The sequence below is a fragment of the Melospiza georgiana genome, chromosome 2, assembly GCF_028018845.1.
Source record: "Melospiza georgiana isolate bMelGeo1 chromosome 2, bMelGeo1.pri, whole genome shotgun sequence".
NCBI classification, from domain to species: Eukaryota; Metazoa; Chordata; class Aves; order Passeriformes; family Passerellidae; genus Melospiza; species Melospiza georgiana.
In genome coordinates this window covers 64,061,265-64,076,495 of record NC_080431.1, presented here as the reverse complement: position 1 = coordinate 64,076,495, position 15,231 = coordinate 64,061,265, and the positions used below count along the sequence as shown (strand labels likewise).

The window sequence follows — 15,231 nt, the reverse complement described above, 5'->3', positions numbered from 1 at the left end:
GACTCACCTTCATGGAGAAGAACAATGGGCTAGTAAGTATGTTTTATGTTTGAAGGAAATCAGGTTGGAAAAGTAAATATGAGATCCCAAGAACAAGAAAATGTAGGATGGTAATGAGCAGAACAATCAGTTTTAGAACAACTCAGCTTCTAAAGTTGTAGATCTGCTCCATTTGGCTAATCCATGTGTTGGTTAAAATAATGATTTTTTTTTCCTTTTGTTTTAAACAGGTGTGATAGTTGACTCCAATGTCCTAAACTCAGAGTCACGGACAAGTTTGCCTGATGTTCCATATGAGCCAGACCTTGATATTGAAATAGACTTTCCAAGAGGTAATTCTTCTGTTATTTTAATAAATACTGTGACACTCTGGGCAGCCCTTGTACCTTGTTTAATCATCCTTTCAGAGGAGCTTTATTTGATTGCAGGATCCACTTAACTGACTGACTACTGTTAGGTAAAACTTCGCCATGCCTTTGGGGGCATGGATGGGGGACTTCTGAATTAGTTCTTCCATCTTTCTAAATACAGTATTTGAAATAATGCAAAGAAAAGGGGAAGTTAACCATTCACAAAGAACTTGGGTGCATTACTTGTTTTGAAGGCTCAAGGACTCAGATGGCATGTGTCATGGAAAACATAATGAATGCATTCTTCAATTTCCAGGTATTTTCATGGTTTAGAGAAATTACTAAGGAGTCAATTTCCCACTCAAGTTTGTTAGAAAATTGGCAGGCAAGTTGGCATGCTACACACCACTTGTGTTACCTTTTAATATCTTGGTAATGTCCATATCAACATTTGAAGCAGTAGCATTATTTGAATTAACAGGAAAAAATCACTGCTTTGGGACCTTTCTTGAAAGAAACTCTTGATGCTATCTAGTACAATTTCTGCCACTCTACAGAATGCAGGGAACAGTGTCTGTTTCCTTACACCATACCCCAGTCAATCCAAGATCCAAGAAAGCTTCTGGCTGTAGTTACTGTCCCTCTTTCAGAGCTTCTGTTGGACACAAGACACTCATACCTCAGCTGGGCAGGTTTTCTAGGAGTTGACAGGCTCCTTTTGTGCTGAAGACTACTTCTCTCTGCAGTAGATGTCCATTTTTCTCTATGCCTAATTTAAAGACAAAGCCTGGGGGTTGGGCTGACCTTAATCTTGGGAAGTTTAGTCAGATGCATACTGGGTTTCTAACCCTCTTTTTAAGTGAGGCTGGGAACATGAGAAAGAAAAACTATAGAAGAAAAGAAATAAGCAAGTTGGAGTAGTAAGTAGCAGCAGTCTGTAAGAGGCATTGATTACACTGAAGTGCTTCTGAGATAAGATTCTTGGTGGTATCAGGAGCAGGACTGCTTTTGAGTCTGGGGCAGAGTTCTGAAATCTCTGCATGTAAGTGCTATTTCATCTGCTCCAGTTGGAAAGCTGTCTTGAGAAATAAGGTGGTGAAATCAGATTATCAGAAGAGTGTTCAATTTTGAGTGAAAACATTCTTTGATGGCTAAATGAGGGATGAACCATCTTCAATAAAGTAAATGAAGGTGGGACTTGGAACACTACATCCATTCATACCTTGTCTCATTCCTCCCTGAAATAGAGTCCTCAGTCCTACCCCTGAAATGTTAAATAAACAGTATTTTGAGGTATTGCCATACATCTGCTTGCCAAACTTAACTATAATATCCATCATGAGCTAGACCTCTACCACTTGTATAAATCTAGACTAAACCGGTTTCACTGAAGGAGTTTGCCTTCTGATTCTTAGTGTTTTAAACCAAGTGTGATGTGCTACAAGAAATAACAAAACATGTATAGAAATCGTCTAAATTCATGAAGAAAACTACACGTACTAAGTAAAACATTATTTAAGAGTCTACAGTAAGAAATTCCACCTTTGCAGCTTCAGATAATACTTGAAATGTTGAGCATTGCATACTCTGAAACCTACTTAGAAATAAACTATTTGACAGCTTTGTCTTACAATATGACAGCTTTGTCTTAGTTTGAATATAAAAATGGGTTTGTTTTGTCTTACCAAAATCCAGTGTTTGGTTGTGTTTATTTGTGTGCCTTTGTGGCACGCATAAAAATAAACTCCTTATGTTAAGGCACACCAATATAGGTAATTGGTTTTTCTCAAAGCAATGTTATTTAAAAGACACTTAGAAATAAGTTTATGTTAATGTATTTTCAGCAACTGAGGAGCTGGATACAGAAAATGAGTTTTTGTTACCTCCTGTTTTTGGTGAAGAATATGAGGAACAGCCAAGGCCTCGGTCCAAAAAGAAGGTAATTTTTTCATGCTATTAAAAATATCAAGAAAAGCACAAAAAATTATGTAGGAAAAAATATTAGTTCTGATAATGATTTACAGCGTGTTACTATCTACTCATGCCTAATATCCTATCTTTATGACATACATTGATAAATTTAAAATAATAAAATTATTTCAGTGGTATGTCTGTTGCAGATAACTGTTGGATTTGATAGGAGTGTGATTTGTAAATTCTGATCCTGTTTTTGCTTCACAGTGGCAGAACTGTTGATAGAATGTGCCACTGTGTATACACCTACTGTATTCTTAGCAATCCTGTTTTACCTTCTACTTTGAACAAAGGGGTCTTTGTTTAGTTTGGTGGTAAGATGGGAAAAAATTGGCATTATCATGGTTTATAATGGAAACCATACCATATAAAAGAGTTTTAAATTATTTTTATTTGCTTGTAATTTTCCCAGATTTTATTTTTAGCCAATCTTAGTTCAGCCATTGGATACAAATTAGCCATAGTCTTATATTTAGAAGGACACTACCAAGAAATAGTTTCCTATGCCTGGCAAAAGCTGAAATGGTTTTGTTCCAATAATTGCAGTAGATATTGCAGCTTTAAAAAAAACAGCCAACATCTACTAAAGCTTTCTGATAATAAATGGGTCTTTCTAGTATCAAATCTGGAGTAAAAAAATATTAAAAAAATAATAGTAAAAAAATATTTAAAAAATAGCTTTTGCTATTATGCACTGGATATTATCACATATGCACTGCTAGGCGTGCTTTAATCTGGATCCAGTGCTGCCTTTTCCATTGGCAAAGGGTTCATTTGAGGAGTGGAGCCTTGTGACACAGATTTGTCACATCTTCAGTTCCCTGTTCATGGACACTCTGGAGTTGTGTGAGTGCACTGGGGTGCAGTGTGCCCTTTGGCCCGCAGCTGGCCGTGCCAGGTGCTGTGTCCCTGCTCGTTGGTGTCCCTGCTGTGTCCCTGCTGGTGCCTTAGCCTGTGTTGCCGTGGCAGGGAGTGAAGAGGAAAGCCGTGTCGGAGTACCAGGCGCACGATGACAGCTCCGAGAACTCCGAGTGCAGCTTTCCCTTCAAATACGCCTACGGGGTGAACGCCTGGAAGCACTGGGTGAAGTCCCGCCACACAGACCAACAGCTTCCAGAGCTAGAGGAGCTGAAATCAAGTAAGTATGGCCAAAAATCTGCCATCCACTCCTGACCTGCTAAGGATTCTGACCTGCTTTTTGTGTGATTCTCAGCTGGAATTTTTGATCGAATTTTTCTCATGTCCCTCATGTTTCCAGCATGACTGAGATTATTTTACCACAGAGTTGCCAAACTCTTTTTCTTGTAGTTTTTTCTGTTTGGTTCAAAATGCTGGGTCTCACAATTCTCGTGAAAGCTAGGACAGCACCTTCTTGGCTATTCTGATTTTCTGCGACCATTTTAAATTTTTGTTTGCATCCTATTTTTCCTCATATTCTAACTCACTTCAGGGCTCACCCTGTTTCTGGGCTTCTAAATGGCAAAGGAGGGACATCCTCCTACTACTCTTTGTCCTTAAGGAGATCTTCCTCTGAGGCTGGATTACCTGGCTGTGGAGCTCTGGCACAAGGTGGCCTTTGATCCCCTGGAGCCATGCTGCTCTTTCTGCAGCTCTCCTCTCTGTACACATTTGTACTGTGGGGGAAAAGGGGAATTGCTGCTACTCCTGCTGTTCTTCAGCTCCCACATGCATCTCAGCACCCTTGTGTTGTGCTCTTGGGTCTTTGGAAACTGCTGTTTCCCCTGAAGGTGCCCCTCTACACCACTGGCTTCACTTCAGCATCTTGGGCTGCCTCTGTGCCATCCTGAGCTGTGCATGACAGTACATTTGTTAGCAGGTGTTACTGCATTTTAGTTCTACTGTAACTAGACATTACTGTGGGAGCCTTGATTGTTTTACTACAGACCTAACATTTTAACTGCTTAGTACATTTTAGTCTCAGTCATTGGTTAATGGAGAGGACATCAAGCCAGATTCCCAGTTTCCAGTCAAAAAGCACCCCATCCCACCTTCACTGTGTGACAATTCTGTTGTATAATGTAGCATTTCTTCTCTATTTTACAGTAAAGTCTGTGAAATTAAAGGAAGATCTATTATCACATACTTCAGCTGAGTTAAACTATGGGTTGACACATTTTGTCAATGAAATTCGAAGGCCTAATGGAGAGAACTATGCACCTGACAGCATCTATTATCTGTGTCTTGGAATTCAGGAGGTTAGTAGAGGCTGTAGAGATGGGAAATGGAGCTGCTGATTTGACTGTAACCCATTCCAGTAGAAAAGTGGAGATAACATGGATTTACTGGCTAGGAGCTACCCTTTATACATGGCTGTGATCAGGCTGCTGTGTAATCATGTTGTAGAGAGCTGTCTATGTAAGACATGAGTTTGCAGACCCATCCTGAAAGCTCAAACACACATGGGTATATTGTAATAATTTTAAGCTTCTTGCTGGGTTAAAGCAAGTAATTAGCCCAGTCAAAAACTACATAGTCTTCTCAAATGCTGTGCTTCATTTTGTTTGCTAAAGATGTCCAGTGTAAAACCAGAATGAAACAAGGCATGATCTCTAAGCCTTTGCTAATTCAGTTCCTTAGCATATAGAGGAAACAACCTAAATTAAGTGTCTTTTGGGGAGGTTCTGATCTACTGGGTATTGCAGACTGTGGCCAGGCAGGATAGAGTGCAGGAAACTCTGCTGTGTTGGCTGTCCTACACTCAGCAAGATGGGAAGGGGTCAGGGTGGATGTAGTGGATGTGAAGGCAGTAACCTTTTGCTAGGTAATTAGAGAAGCTGTTCCACAGCTGATCTTTGAAGCAGGGAGGGCTGTCTTAATTTTTGCTACATAAGGCAAAACATAGGCAAAATAAGCAGTGTTCAGAGCTGAGAGCGCAGAAAATTTCATTCAAGTTAAAAGGCAATAGAAGGTGTGTATGATGTGGAAAGCAAGCTGCTCACAGGGTTTGCAGTTCTACTTAAACTCTTCCATACTTGAGGCAGAGGACTTGAATCAAGTAACAATTTTTAAAATTGAAATATTTTAAAAATAAGTCATAAAGTAGTAATTTTCTTGTGTTGCAAGTATGCAAAAATAAAGAGTTAGTTGCTACCTTTGCCTCATTGTTGAAACTTGAGAAGCAAACATTGATTTTAGTCAGTGGCTTTTTAGACAATATTGCTATAAGGTGTATTTCAAATTCAGCTAGCTTTCTGCTTCTGCACTTGCATGATACACTGTCTCTCTGTACCTTTCTGTTGAATTGAAAATACTCATGTTAAGCAGATAAACAGTACACAAAGGGAAGTATGTGTTTAATAATGGAATTCAAACAGTATTTTTTAATCTTTCTCTTTGTATCTATGACATTGTCTATTTTGTCAGTCATGAAAGCTAGTTGTGTATAAAATATCTTCTTTTCAGCTCTTCAGAACCATAGTTTGTGTGGCAGCCACAATTATCATGAGGCCTAATACACATACACAGTGCTGGAACATTAGTGAAGCAACATGTGGTTATTTTACTGCCTATATTTCGTGTCCAGGATTTCATTCAGGCAGTGTGAACAGCCCTGATTTTTTGGCCAGACTGGTAGGAAGATGTGCTGTGTTCTGATGAGTTTGCATTTCACAAAGGCAGACAGCAAGTGAGGGACAGAAACATGTGCTGTGAAGGGCTGCAGCCATCATCTGTGTGCAAATGGCAAATATTTGGGGGCAAATATTACCACCCTTCTGAAGAAACATGTTTAAGCAAGCTAGTGGCACACTAAATACAATGCAGTTGTAACAATGCACAGTAGAACTCCATTGCCTTCTAGAATTTGCTTGGTCCTTTCCATCAGACAACCCCAACCCTGAAAGAGAATAAATTGTCTGCTACTGCATCAAAGGTATTGGCTTTGTTGAACCTGGAAGGGGCTCAGAGCAATGAAATTATGCCTTTTAAGGATACAGTTGGGCCAAATATCATTAATATTTTGCTATCTTAGAGTAAATATTCTCTTCAAAGGAAGAGGATCTAGGAACCATAGGCTAGTAAAAAAGTACATTCCCCTTCCACCAGCACTACTGCACTCATTTTGGCTAAATACTCAGTATGGAGCTTTTCCTCATGGATAGAATGTGGTTTGAGCCCAGGAGTCTTCAAGTCCTAAGTTGATTGTTTTCTTTCTTGAGTTTGTAAACCAGCTTTTTCATAAAGGAAGCACTGTAAAATCTGTTCCAGGAAACCAGTCCCTGAGTAAGATGGTGCAGTTTCTCAGTTCAGGTTAATTTACAGCTGAAATTGTTCTGCTTTCAGACAGAAGTGGTTCAGTAATGGTTTTGATAGCTCTAAAGTAGTGATCCTGAAGGATAACACACTTAGAATTAAAGGCTGCTGCATGGTCAAGCAGGCATCTAGTGGAGATGGTTCATCTAGAGGAAGGTGTTAGCCTGCAGAGCTCCTTTGTTGCATCATGGCCTTCATTCTTGGTCCCTAATTGGGATTTGGTTTGGGATTTTTTTCTTGTTTTTTTGTATGTCTGGTAATGGGGTTGTCTGGGCAGGCTGCCAGTGTTTGGCAGATGTTTTTCTGAAGGTCAGACAAACAAAATCGCTGTGCACGGTGATTCAGCCTGTTGTCCTCCACTGTGGGATCCAGAGGCACATCCAGTTCCTTGCCATGCACTGCAGTCACAGCAGAGCTCATCTCAGCTGGGAATGGCTTGTTCTCATGCTGCCCCTGTAGGGTTTGTAGAGCAGCAGGGCACAGTGGTTTGGGAATGAAGGTTTGCAGGTTTGGCTGGTAGGTTGGAGTCTGTCCTGCTGCACAGCATCCTTCTGCAGACCCTCTGGTGCTCAGGGGAGCTTCAGGCTTCAGCTGGGGATGCCAGGGTTTAGTCAACACTTACTCTGAACCAGGAAGAACTATTTTTAGTTGAGTTCTCACAGGCTTATGTGTGGATTGGTTTTGAACCAGTTTTCCGTCTTCATTTTCACTGCCAGCATTCAGTGTCAGTGTTTAATGCAAACCAGAGAGAAATATGTGGTGGAAAAATGTGCCAGAGAATGGAAAGGAGAAGCCATGAAGCTTACAGTGAGCTGTATTATCTGGCTTAGGATTGCTTTATGAAATCAAAACTGGTGTACATAGAAACAAGCACATGTGAGGGCATATTGTGCTTTGAGGAGTTAGTTAAACTTACCATATAAAATAGTTACCTAAATGAAAATGTTGAAAACCTGTAGAAGTGTATTCATTCATTTGCCCCTACTATTAAATTAAGTGCAAAGATAAGGAGGAGGCTAGGATGTACTGAACCATAATCACCTATCAGTGTTGTGGTTAATGTGATTTCAAGCATGGTGTTTCAAGAAATAGATATCATTTCCAGAAGCAAATGCGTTTTTTGTCTGTCACTTTTATTGTATTCACTAACAGGCACGTTCTTACAAAGATAACACTGAAGTGAGAAATTTAAGAAGGCAATCCTCCCTTTCTTAGAAATGTCTCAGAGATGATAATGTCAAACAGTAGTCCTCAGCCATTAATTCTTGGTAAAGGTTCAAAAGAATTTTTGTCTGTAAGGTCGAGAGGGTAAGATAATTAGATTGCAGAATAGGCCAGTGCCTTGCACCATCCTGTGATCTTTCTTGTATTGCTGTATATTATTATCACAAATACATGGATGGGTTTTTTTCTCCCACTTTTGTATTGAAGATGGCTTTGTTACTGTCTGGAGTTCATATTTAAAAGGGCAGATTCTTGCTGAATGTGGGTTGGTTTTGGGTATTTTTGAAGTCCTAGGTGTAGGAAAAGATAAATTAGTAGTTTGTGGTTTGGGGTTTTTTTAATGACTCCCCATTCACTGATACAATGTTGCACACAGGAAATCTTGGGGAAAAATATTAGTTGTAATTAAACTATTTCATTTCTAACTGGATTCATAATCCAGTTAGAAATTTACAACATACAATTATATTGGAGCTAACTGTTACCTCTTAGATATTGGAAAAGCGGCATAGCTTTATTTTTAGATACTGCTTTTCAGTACAACACTTGCCCAGTTATGAAAAAAAGAAAACCCTGTAGCACAGGAGTTGTTCTAATCTGGAATTGTAAATACTCTGTCTCTCTCTTTTCTATAGTATTTATATAGGAGTAATCGGAAAGACAACATATTTATTGATCCCATCTACCAGACCTTTGAACAGGAACTAAATAAAATCCTTCGAAGCTGGCAGCCAAGCATACTTCCAGATGGTAATTTTCTTTTTGGTCGTGTATGTTTTTCATCTCTTAAAAGTTATGTATTCTTAAGCATGCATATATATATATATATTTTTATATATATATATATATATATATTTATATATGTTATGCATTGCAATAGCAGGTGATGAAGAATTACAGATGTGTCTTCTAAGATTTAATTTAAAACTCTACCTGTTTTTATTTGTGTTGTTTCTGGGTAATCCATGCTACAAGAGTTGTTTTTGCTGCTCACTTAAAAATTACTACCCATCTTTAGGAGAGGAAGTTAAAAAAAGCTCTTTGACCTGTAGTTTTTACCAGAGCTGAACTTATTTTTTTGCCCATTTTTTCCCCCAGATGGAAGCAGGCAGGCAGGTGCTGCGCTATGTGTAGGTAGGGCTAACAATTGATGTATTTTAGAATTTCTCACCTGGATTAGGAGGCTCTTTGCTGGGAGTCTTCTGCTCAGAAGGATCATTTTTATTCATGGAGAAAGCAGATTTTTCCCAGCAGACCAATATTCGTGCTGAACTACAGAATCAGCTGTTCTTCCATCTTTTTCACAATCCTCACTTGAGTGAAGGCTTGTCCTTGTCAGACCCTTTCCTTTCTTTTCTCAATATTGACTTCTCTCAGTGCAGCCCAGAGAGCCTCTGTGTTGGGCCCTTCCTGCATCCTGTTATGGTCCAGGAATGCTTTCCAAGTGAGATATCCATTAGTAATAAGAAGGAAGAAGGTACAGTGTTTGGAGGCCTTAACATGGGCAGAATAAAATTAACTCAAAAATATGCCTTTTATGATGGAATTAAGGTTACTCCATTGAACATTAATTTCTGTGAAAAGCATGAGAGAGCTGCATGTCAGAAATGCTGTTGTAACTAAACAGAAATGTGCTCTCTCTGAAATTGCCTGTACTGAGATTTCCCATTGACTGTCTCAGCGAGTGTCTTTAATAGGTGGGTTTGGGGAGTGTGGACATGAAAATAAATAAAAATAAATAAGTTTATCAGCAGCTTCTGTCATGATAATTTTGTTGCATTTCATAGTAAAAAACTTGATTTTTTTTTTTACCTTGACAGTTCATGGGCTGATCCATTGTATTTTCTCTACTATTCTTTCTTTCCAAGGATCAATATTCTCTCGAGTTGAAGAAGATTACCTTTGGAGGATTAAACAGCTAGGATCACATTCACCTGTTGCTCTTTTGAATACTCTGTTCTACTTTAACACTAAATATTTTGGCCTGAAAACAGTGGAACAGCATTTAAGACTTTCTTTTGGCACTGTTTTTAGACAGTGGAAGAAAAATCCTCTAACAATGGAAAGCAAAGCTTGTCTTCGATATCAAGTGTCTTCCCTGTGCAGAGCTGACAATGAAGGTACTAAGGCATTTCAAAATTGGTGTTGCAGGAGCATCCACGTGGCTCTGAGGAGGGATATCTGGCACCTGGCCAGGAGCCAGAGCTCTGCCTTTGCATACCAAGTCTAGCAGCTCTCAGCTCCCAGAACTCTGGTTGGAGTGTGTGGTCCATGGGGACTCAGGGTCTCTGAGTTGATTTGAGCCCACTGGTCTCCATGTGAAATGCTGTGACTTTGCTGTGGTTGTGGGTGGTGTTTCCAGTGTGCACATTTGCACAGTTGTGGTAACCACCTTGTGGTACTTGGTGGGTTGCTTATGGGGAATTTTACTGAAAAATGCAAAATAAATCCAAGTTATAGCTTAGATGTTGTTCATTTTCTTCCTAAAGATAAAATTGCTACTGGAAAAAGGAAACATGAAGATGATGTGCCAGTATTTGAACAAATTGAAAACACATCTGATCCAGCTAGATGCCCTGTGAAAATGTTTGAGTGCTATCTGTCTAAAAGGTAAGTGTGATACAGGGTAATACAGACAGGGTCTGGAGTACACCAGGTTCAGAAAGGAACTGTTTTGATGCAACGTGAAATGTGCTCAAGCAAAGGGAATGGATTGAAATCTTCTGAAAAATATCTAAATTAAATCTCCACTTCTGTACCTGGACATTAAGTGTGGGAGCAGGGGAGTACTTCAGTGTTAATTGTCAAGGGCTCCATCTGGGAATAACAATACAATTCAATTTTCTTACCTGGGAATACCAACCATCTCTGTAGAGAATTGCCAGCAAGGGTTCTGGTGGGTTTTGCTACTGAGAGCTTTGTTTGTTAGGTCCCCATCTCTTCACTAAGAACTGGGTTAAGACAATGGATTTGCTTCATTATGAGCTATCAGGCATCTGGAATGTAGATGATTTTGAGGTACCCAGTGTGGAAGCATGTTTGAAATACTTTGTAGGAAAATGACTACTGGCAGTAATCCAGTATGTAGAACTAGCTTGTTTCCATCCAATCCCTACAATTAATTGTGCAGGAAGGAAGGAAGCAGAATTTATTACATGAAAAAAAAAGCTTAGGCAACTCTTGAAAAAATTAATTTACTAGCTAAGTGTTTTGGAAGCTTGAAAACAAGATTTCTTGGAAAGTACTTTTCCTTAACTGTAACAGCCAAGTGACTGATTTTAATGTTTTGTTTAGTTCTAAGGGAAATGAGGGCAAATGATACCAAAGAAAGAAAATCACCTGGTGTATACAAGACAGTAAATTAAATATGAGACCCAATGTGTGTTAGGAAACAGCATTATGGTCTGAAAGGTGAAGACGGAGCTCACACACAGCATCAGCAAAGTACAAGCATGTGAGGCTATAGAGAGAAACAAGTGAAAAAGAGGTTGTGGTCTGTTAATGCAACCACCTGTTTTTCAAAAACTCAGTTGATCCTGGTTGTTGCAGAGGGATTTGGCCTTCACTTTCTCTACTTTCATGATTTGGGGAGGATTTCTCATTAAAAAGTCAAAGTTGGATTTTTGAACTGAGTTACACAATCACTGGGGAAGAGACCACATAATTTTTTTTCTTTAGGAGGAACATCTCAACTTTGTGAGAAAAGAATGCTCTTAAACCCATTTGGAGCATCAGTTATGATGTGGTTTCAAGCCATACTGTCCTGCAGATGTTGGTCACCATTGTTAACTAAAACAGCAGACTGTTTCTCCTGGTTCTGCTACTTAATTTTGTTGAAATATTTAAATGGAATATTTAACACTGTAAAAACTATTGTAAAATTTTAGGTAATGCCAGCTGTTTGAAGTATACTTGGCAACCAGTGGACAGCTGTATAGTTGAAATTTCAGGATGTTTTCATTCACAGCTATGAAGGACTGTATTATTGTCTCATTATAGTCTCAAACTGCACTTGGGGGGGGTTTAGGTTGGACATTAGAGAGGAATTTCTCCACAGAAAGGGTAAGTAGACATGGGAATGGGCTGCCCAGGAAGGTGCTGGAGGTGCTTAAGGAAAGACTGGATGTGGCACTCAGTGCCATGGTCTGGTTGACATGGAGATGTTGGACCACAGATTGGACTCGATGATCCCAGAAGTCTTTTCCAACCTGATTGATTCTGTGATTCTGTGGTTGCTTGTTCCTATAAAAATACTGTTGTTTCAAGCAAGTAGGAAGGAGGTTAAAATATTTCAATTAGTAGACTATTTTAAACAACCATATTTTACTTCTTAATCTGATTTACATGAGAACAAAACAATCTGATAATCACACCAGCAGGTGAAGAGCAACACCTGAAATCTTATCAAGCAATTTGGGAAGGTGAGCTGGTGAAAATCCTTATTTTTACTGAAGAAACATGAAATATAGTTGACTCCTGAAGTCTGCAGTATTTGTGAAGGAGGGAGCTTGAGTCATCACTTGCTCATCCAGAACTGAAAATTCTTTTCTGAGACTTGCCTAAATGGATGAACTGCTAGGATTTCCTGAAAGGAGTCTTCTCTAGTGTCTTAGAGGATGTCTCTAAGCTGCATGTAATTCTATAATATAGCAGCTAAGGCATTAAGGGATTAAGATTTCTAACAACCAATCTTTTAAATAAAACAGGAGGAGGAGAGACTTTAGCTGCTTACTCTTCTCTGCATCTCAGAACTACCATCCTTGGCTTTTCAAGGGAACCCCAGGCTTTACATTAAGAGGTAGCCACATCAGCCAACAATTGTGTGAGCAATTATTGATGTAATTGGTGTAATTAGTGTTGGGTCTCTTTGCAAATCATGGAGAATACTTTCTCTTTAGCAAGACCTGGATGTGCAGGTTTCTGAAGAGTCTGTGATCTCTTGCATGCTTGCTGAGTCCCAGGCATCTGGGACTGGCTGGGTTGGGCCAGACCAGGCAAGGTGTGGCCCAAACTCCTTCTATCAACAACACCACATTTCTCATTATTCTTTTTGTTTTGGTTGGTTTGGGGTTTTTTTGGTAACTTGCCTAGGTGCAGTTAGAATTGTGTTTGTGCAAGATTTTGGAGCTGCCAACCTCCTGTTTTGTCCTGTGAGGCTGTTTCTAACCCGCTGTGTTTTCCTCCTGGTAGCCCACAGAATCTGAACCAGAGGACAGACATGTTCTATCTGCAGCCAGAGTGCTCGGTGTCGGCAGAGAGCCCCATCTGGTACACTGCCACCTCGCTGGACCGCAACACTTTGGAAAACATGCTCGTACGGGTTCTTTTAGTAAAAGATATTTATGATAAAGACAATTATGAACTGGACGAAGACATAGATTAAAACAAACTTCCAAAAACTGTCAAAGACAACAAACAGCATTAGATATAGTCATGCTGCTAGACCTTTACTATGGAAAACATTTCAAGTTTACCCTTTGTTTTATGAGTTTTGTAGCAGTGTGTACCCTCACCTGGGTATTACCATGTAAATAGTTTGTGAGTGAAAGTCTCCATTATTCTGCGTAGTGGTTTTAGGATACATAACAAACACATTTCAGATTCTTTTTTTATTATTTATTTGATTAGGTATGTTTGTAACTTTTTACATTGCAAAATATGAATGAGAATGTGCCATGTGTAATTTTTTTTCCCCTCGTAGTAAAATACATCCATGTTGCACAACTCTGCTGTTGGAAGCTCCCTTGGAGGAGGCTCTTTTAATGGCTTCTGAAACCAGATGGTTGTGTATGGGTAGCACTACTAAAGTTTAGAACTTGCTGTGTCTTTCAGAATTTTTAAATGAATTGTAAACTAATAGGTTTTTTACTTTTTAGTTACTGAAGCCTTATAAGGTTATGTAGAGAGATTCCATCTTATGTACCAAAAATAGACAAAAGAGAATGCTGTCAATATTGGTGTACTGTAATGTGAATCTATTCTGGTGAAAACACTTTTTTGTTGCCCTTATTAAAACCTTAGTGTCCTTTCGTTATTTGTGACTCTCTCTCAATTGCCCCTACAAATAAAATATATATGTAAAAATAAGTGAATATAAGCTTAGAGCATGTAGTCATCAAGACACATTATTTTGTAAAAAGGAAAACTAAAACCAAAAGCCCCTCAAAAAAGAAAAAGGAAAAAAAAAGAGATGTCTGATGACAATGCTGTATAATCCTTTTTTCATCTTTACTTTTCCAATCATAAATGCCAGTACCTCATATTAATGTAAATTTGTCCTTTGTAGCCTTATAGAAAGGGGTTCTGTGCCATATTACATGAAGTAATATGGTATGCTAAATTTTTAACTTGTTTGTCCTTGCATTGCTGTATTTAAATACAGTCAATACTTGACTATGGGTGGAAAGATTCTTTTAACTAATGCCTCCATTCAAAAGCCATATAAGATGTGAAGTTGCAACAAGTCGAAAGATGATTTTTCTTGAAGAAAAATCCTTTAATTTGCTCTATATCCTTTCCTTGTGCTTACTTTACTTAAGTAGTCTGATTTCCAGATACATGTTTAACTGCTTAAGTTCTGTTACTTGCTCTTATTTAACTAATACAAACAATATGGTGGTTCAAGCAATGGTTTGCTGTTGTACTGAAAAAAATGTAGTAGAGTATTCTACTATAAAGTACTCATAAGCTTAAGTCTCTCCTAAATGGCATTAATTATCTGTTGAGAGGAATCATCTACTAAAGGAGAAACTTTCTATGTATATATATATTACCACCTGAGGATTTATTTCTTGCAAGGGCTGCATGGCTTTTTCATTTTCCTTAGCTTAAAAGAATGCACATAAGGATGCATCTTTCTATATAGATAAATAAAGCTTCAGTTGCTTTGTTTTGTTAAACAAGTTCATTTAAATTTCTGCTATTCTGGTGTGTCTGTGAGTATGTATTAATTTTAGATATACCACTATTTCAAAAGGAGATGGAAATGTACATGTTTAATTTTTCATTTCTTTCTGGTGGCATTACCCTTCCTGTGAAATCAAGAAACACAACACAGCACCAGTGAGTAGATCACCAACAGCTTCAATGCACCTTTCCCTTTGTGAGTGGATACTTGAGAACTTTGTTCATTAACACCTGTTTTTTTCAAACAGCAGCCATAGAATATGCCCATGATACATAAAAGGGATGAAATCAGGAACTGGAGTCATTGTTTTGTTCTGGTCTCTCCTGCTTTTTTAACACCTGACTTGACCACAAGTTAAATTTACATATGGGGATCGTTACTAATGACCTGTGTTAAATGAAATTTGAAATATTGCATTTAAACATAACTTTTAAGTGTTTTGATAAATAGCAGTAAGGATCACTTGCAGCCCCTTCTCTATAGCTCAGACTTCAGGGACTTCAG

The 15,231-nt window shown here is 38.7% G+C and overlaps 1 protein-coding gene across 7 annotated transcripts in view; it reads left to right on the top strand.

Annotated features, from left to right (window-relative positions):
• ZMYM2 (zinc finger MYM-type containing 2) overlaps positions 1-15,021 on the top strand; it is an 87,576-nt gene extending 72,555 nt beyond the window's left edge. For all 7 annotated transcript variants that reach the window (XM_058044692.1, XM_058044671.1, XM_058044698.1 and 4 more), the window contains 8 exons: positions 231-332; positions 2,195-2,289; positions 3,294-3,462; positions 4,389-4,540; positions 8,456-8,570; positions 9,689-9,940; positions 10,310-10,430; positions 13,011-15,021. In XM_058044692.1, coding sequence (XP_057900675.1) covers positions 231-332; positions 2,195-2,289; positions 3,294-3,462; positions 4,389-4,540; positions 8,456-8,570; positions 9,689-9,940; positions 10,310-10,430; positions 13,011-13,203 — 1,199 coding nt within the window. In that variant the 3' untranslated portion in view covers positions 13,204-15,021. The remainder of the gene's footprint in view (positions 1-230; positions 333-2,194; positions 2,290-3,293; positions 3,463-4,388; positions 4,541-8,455; positions 8,571-9,688; positions 9,941-10,309; positions 10,431-13,010) is intronic.
• Positions 15,022-15,231: the final 210 nt, after the last annotated feature.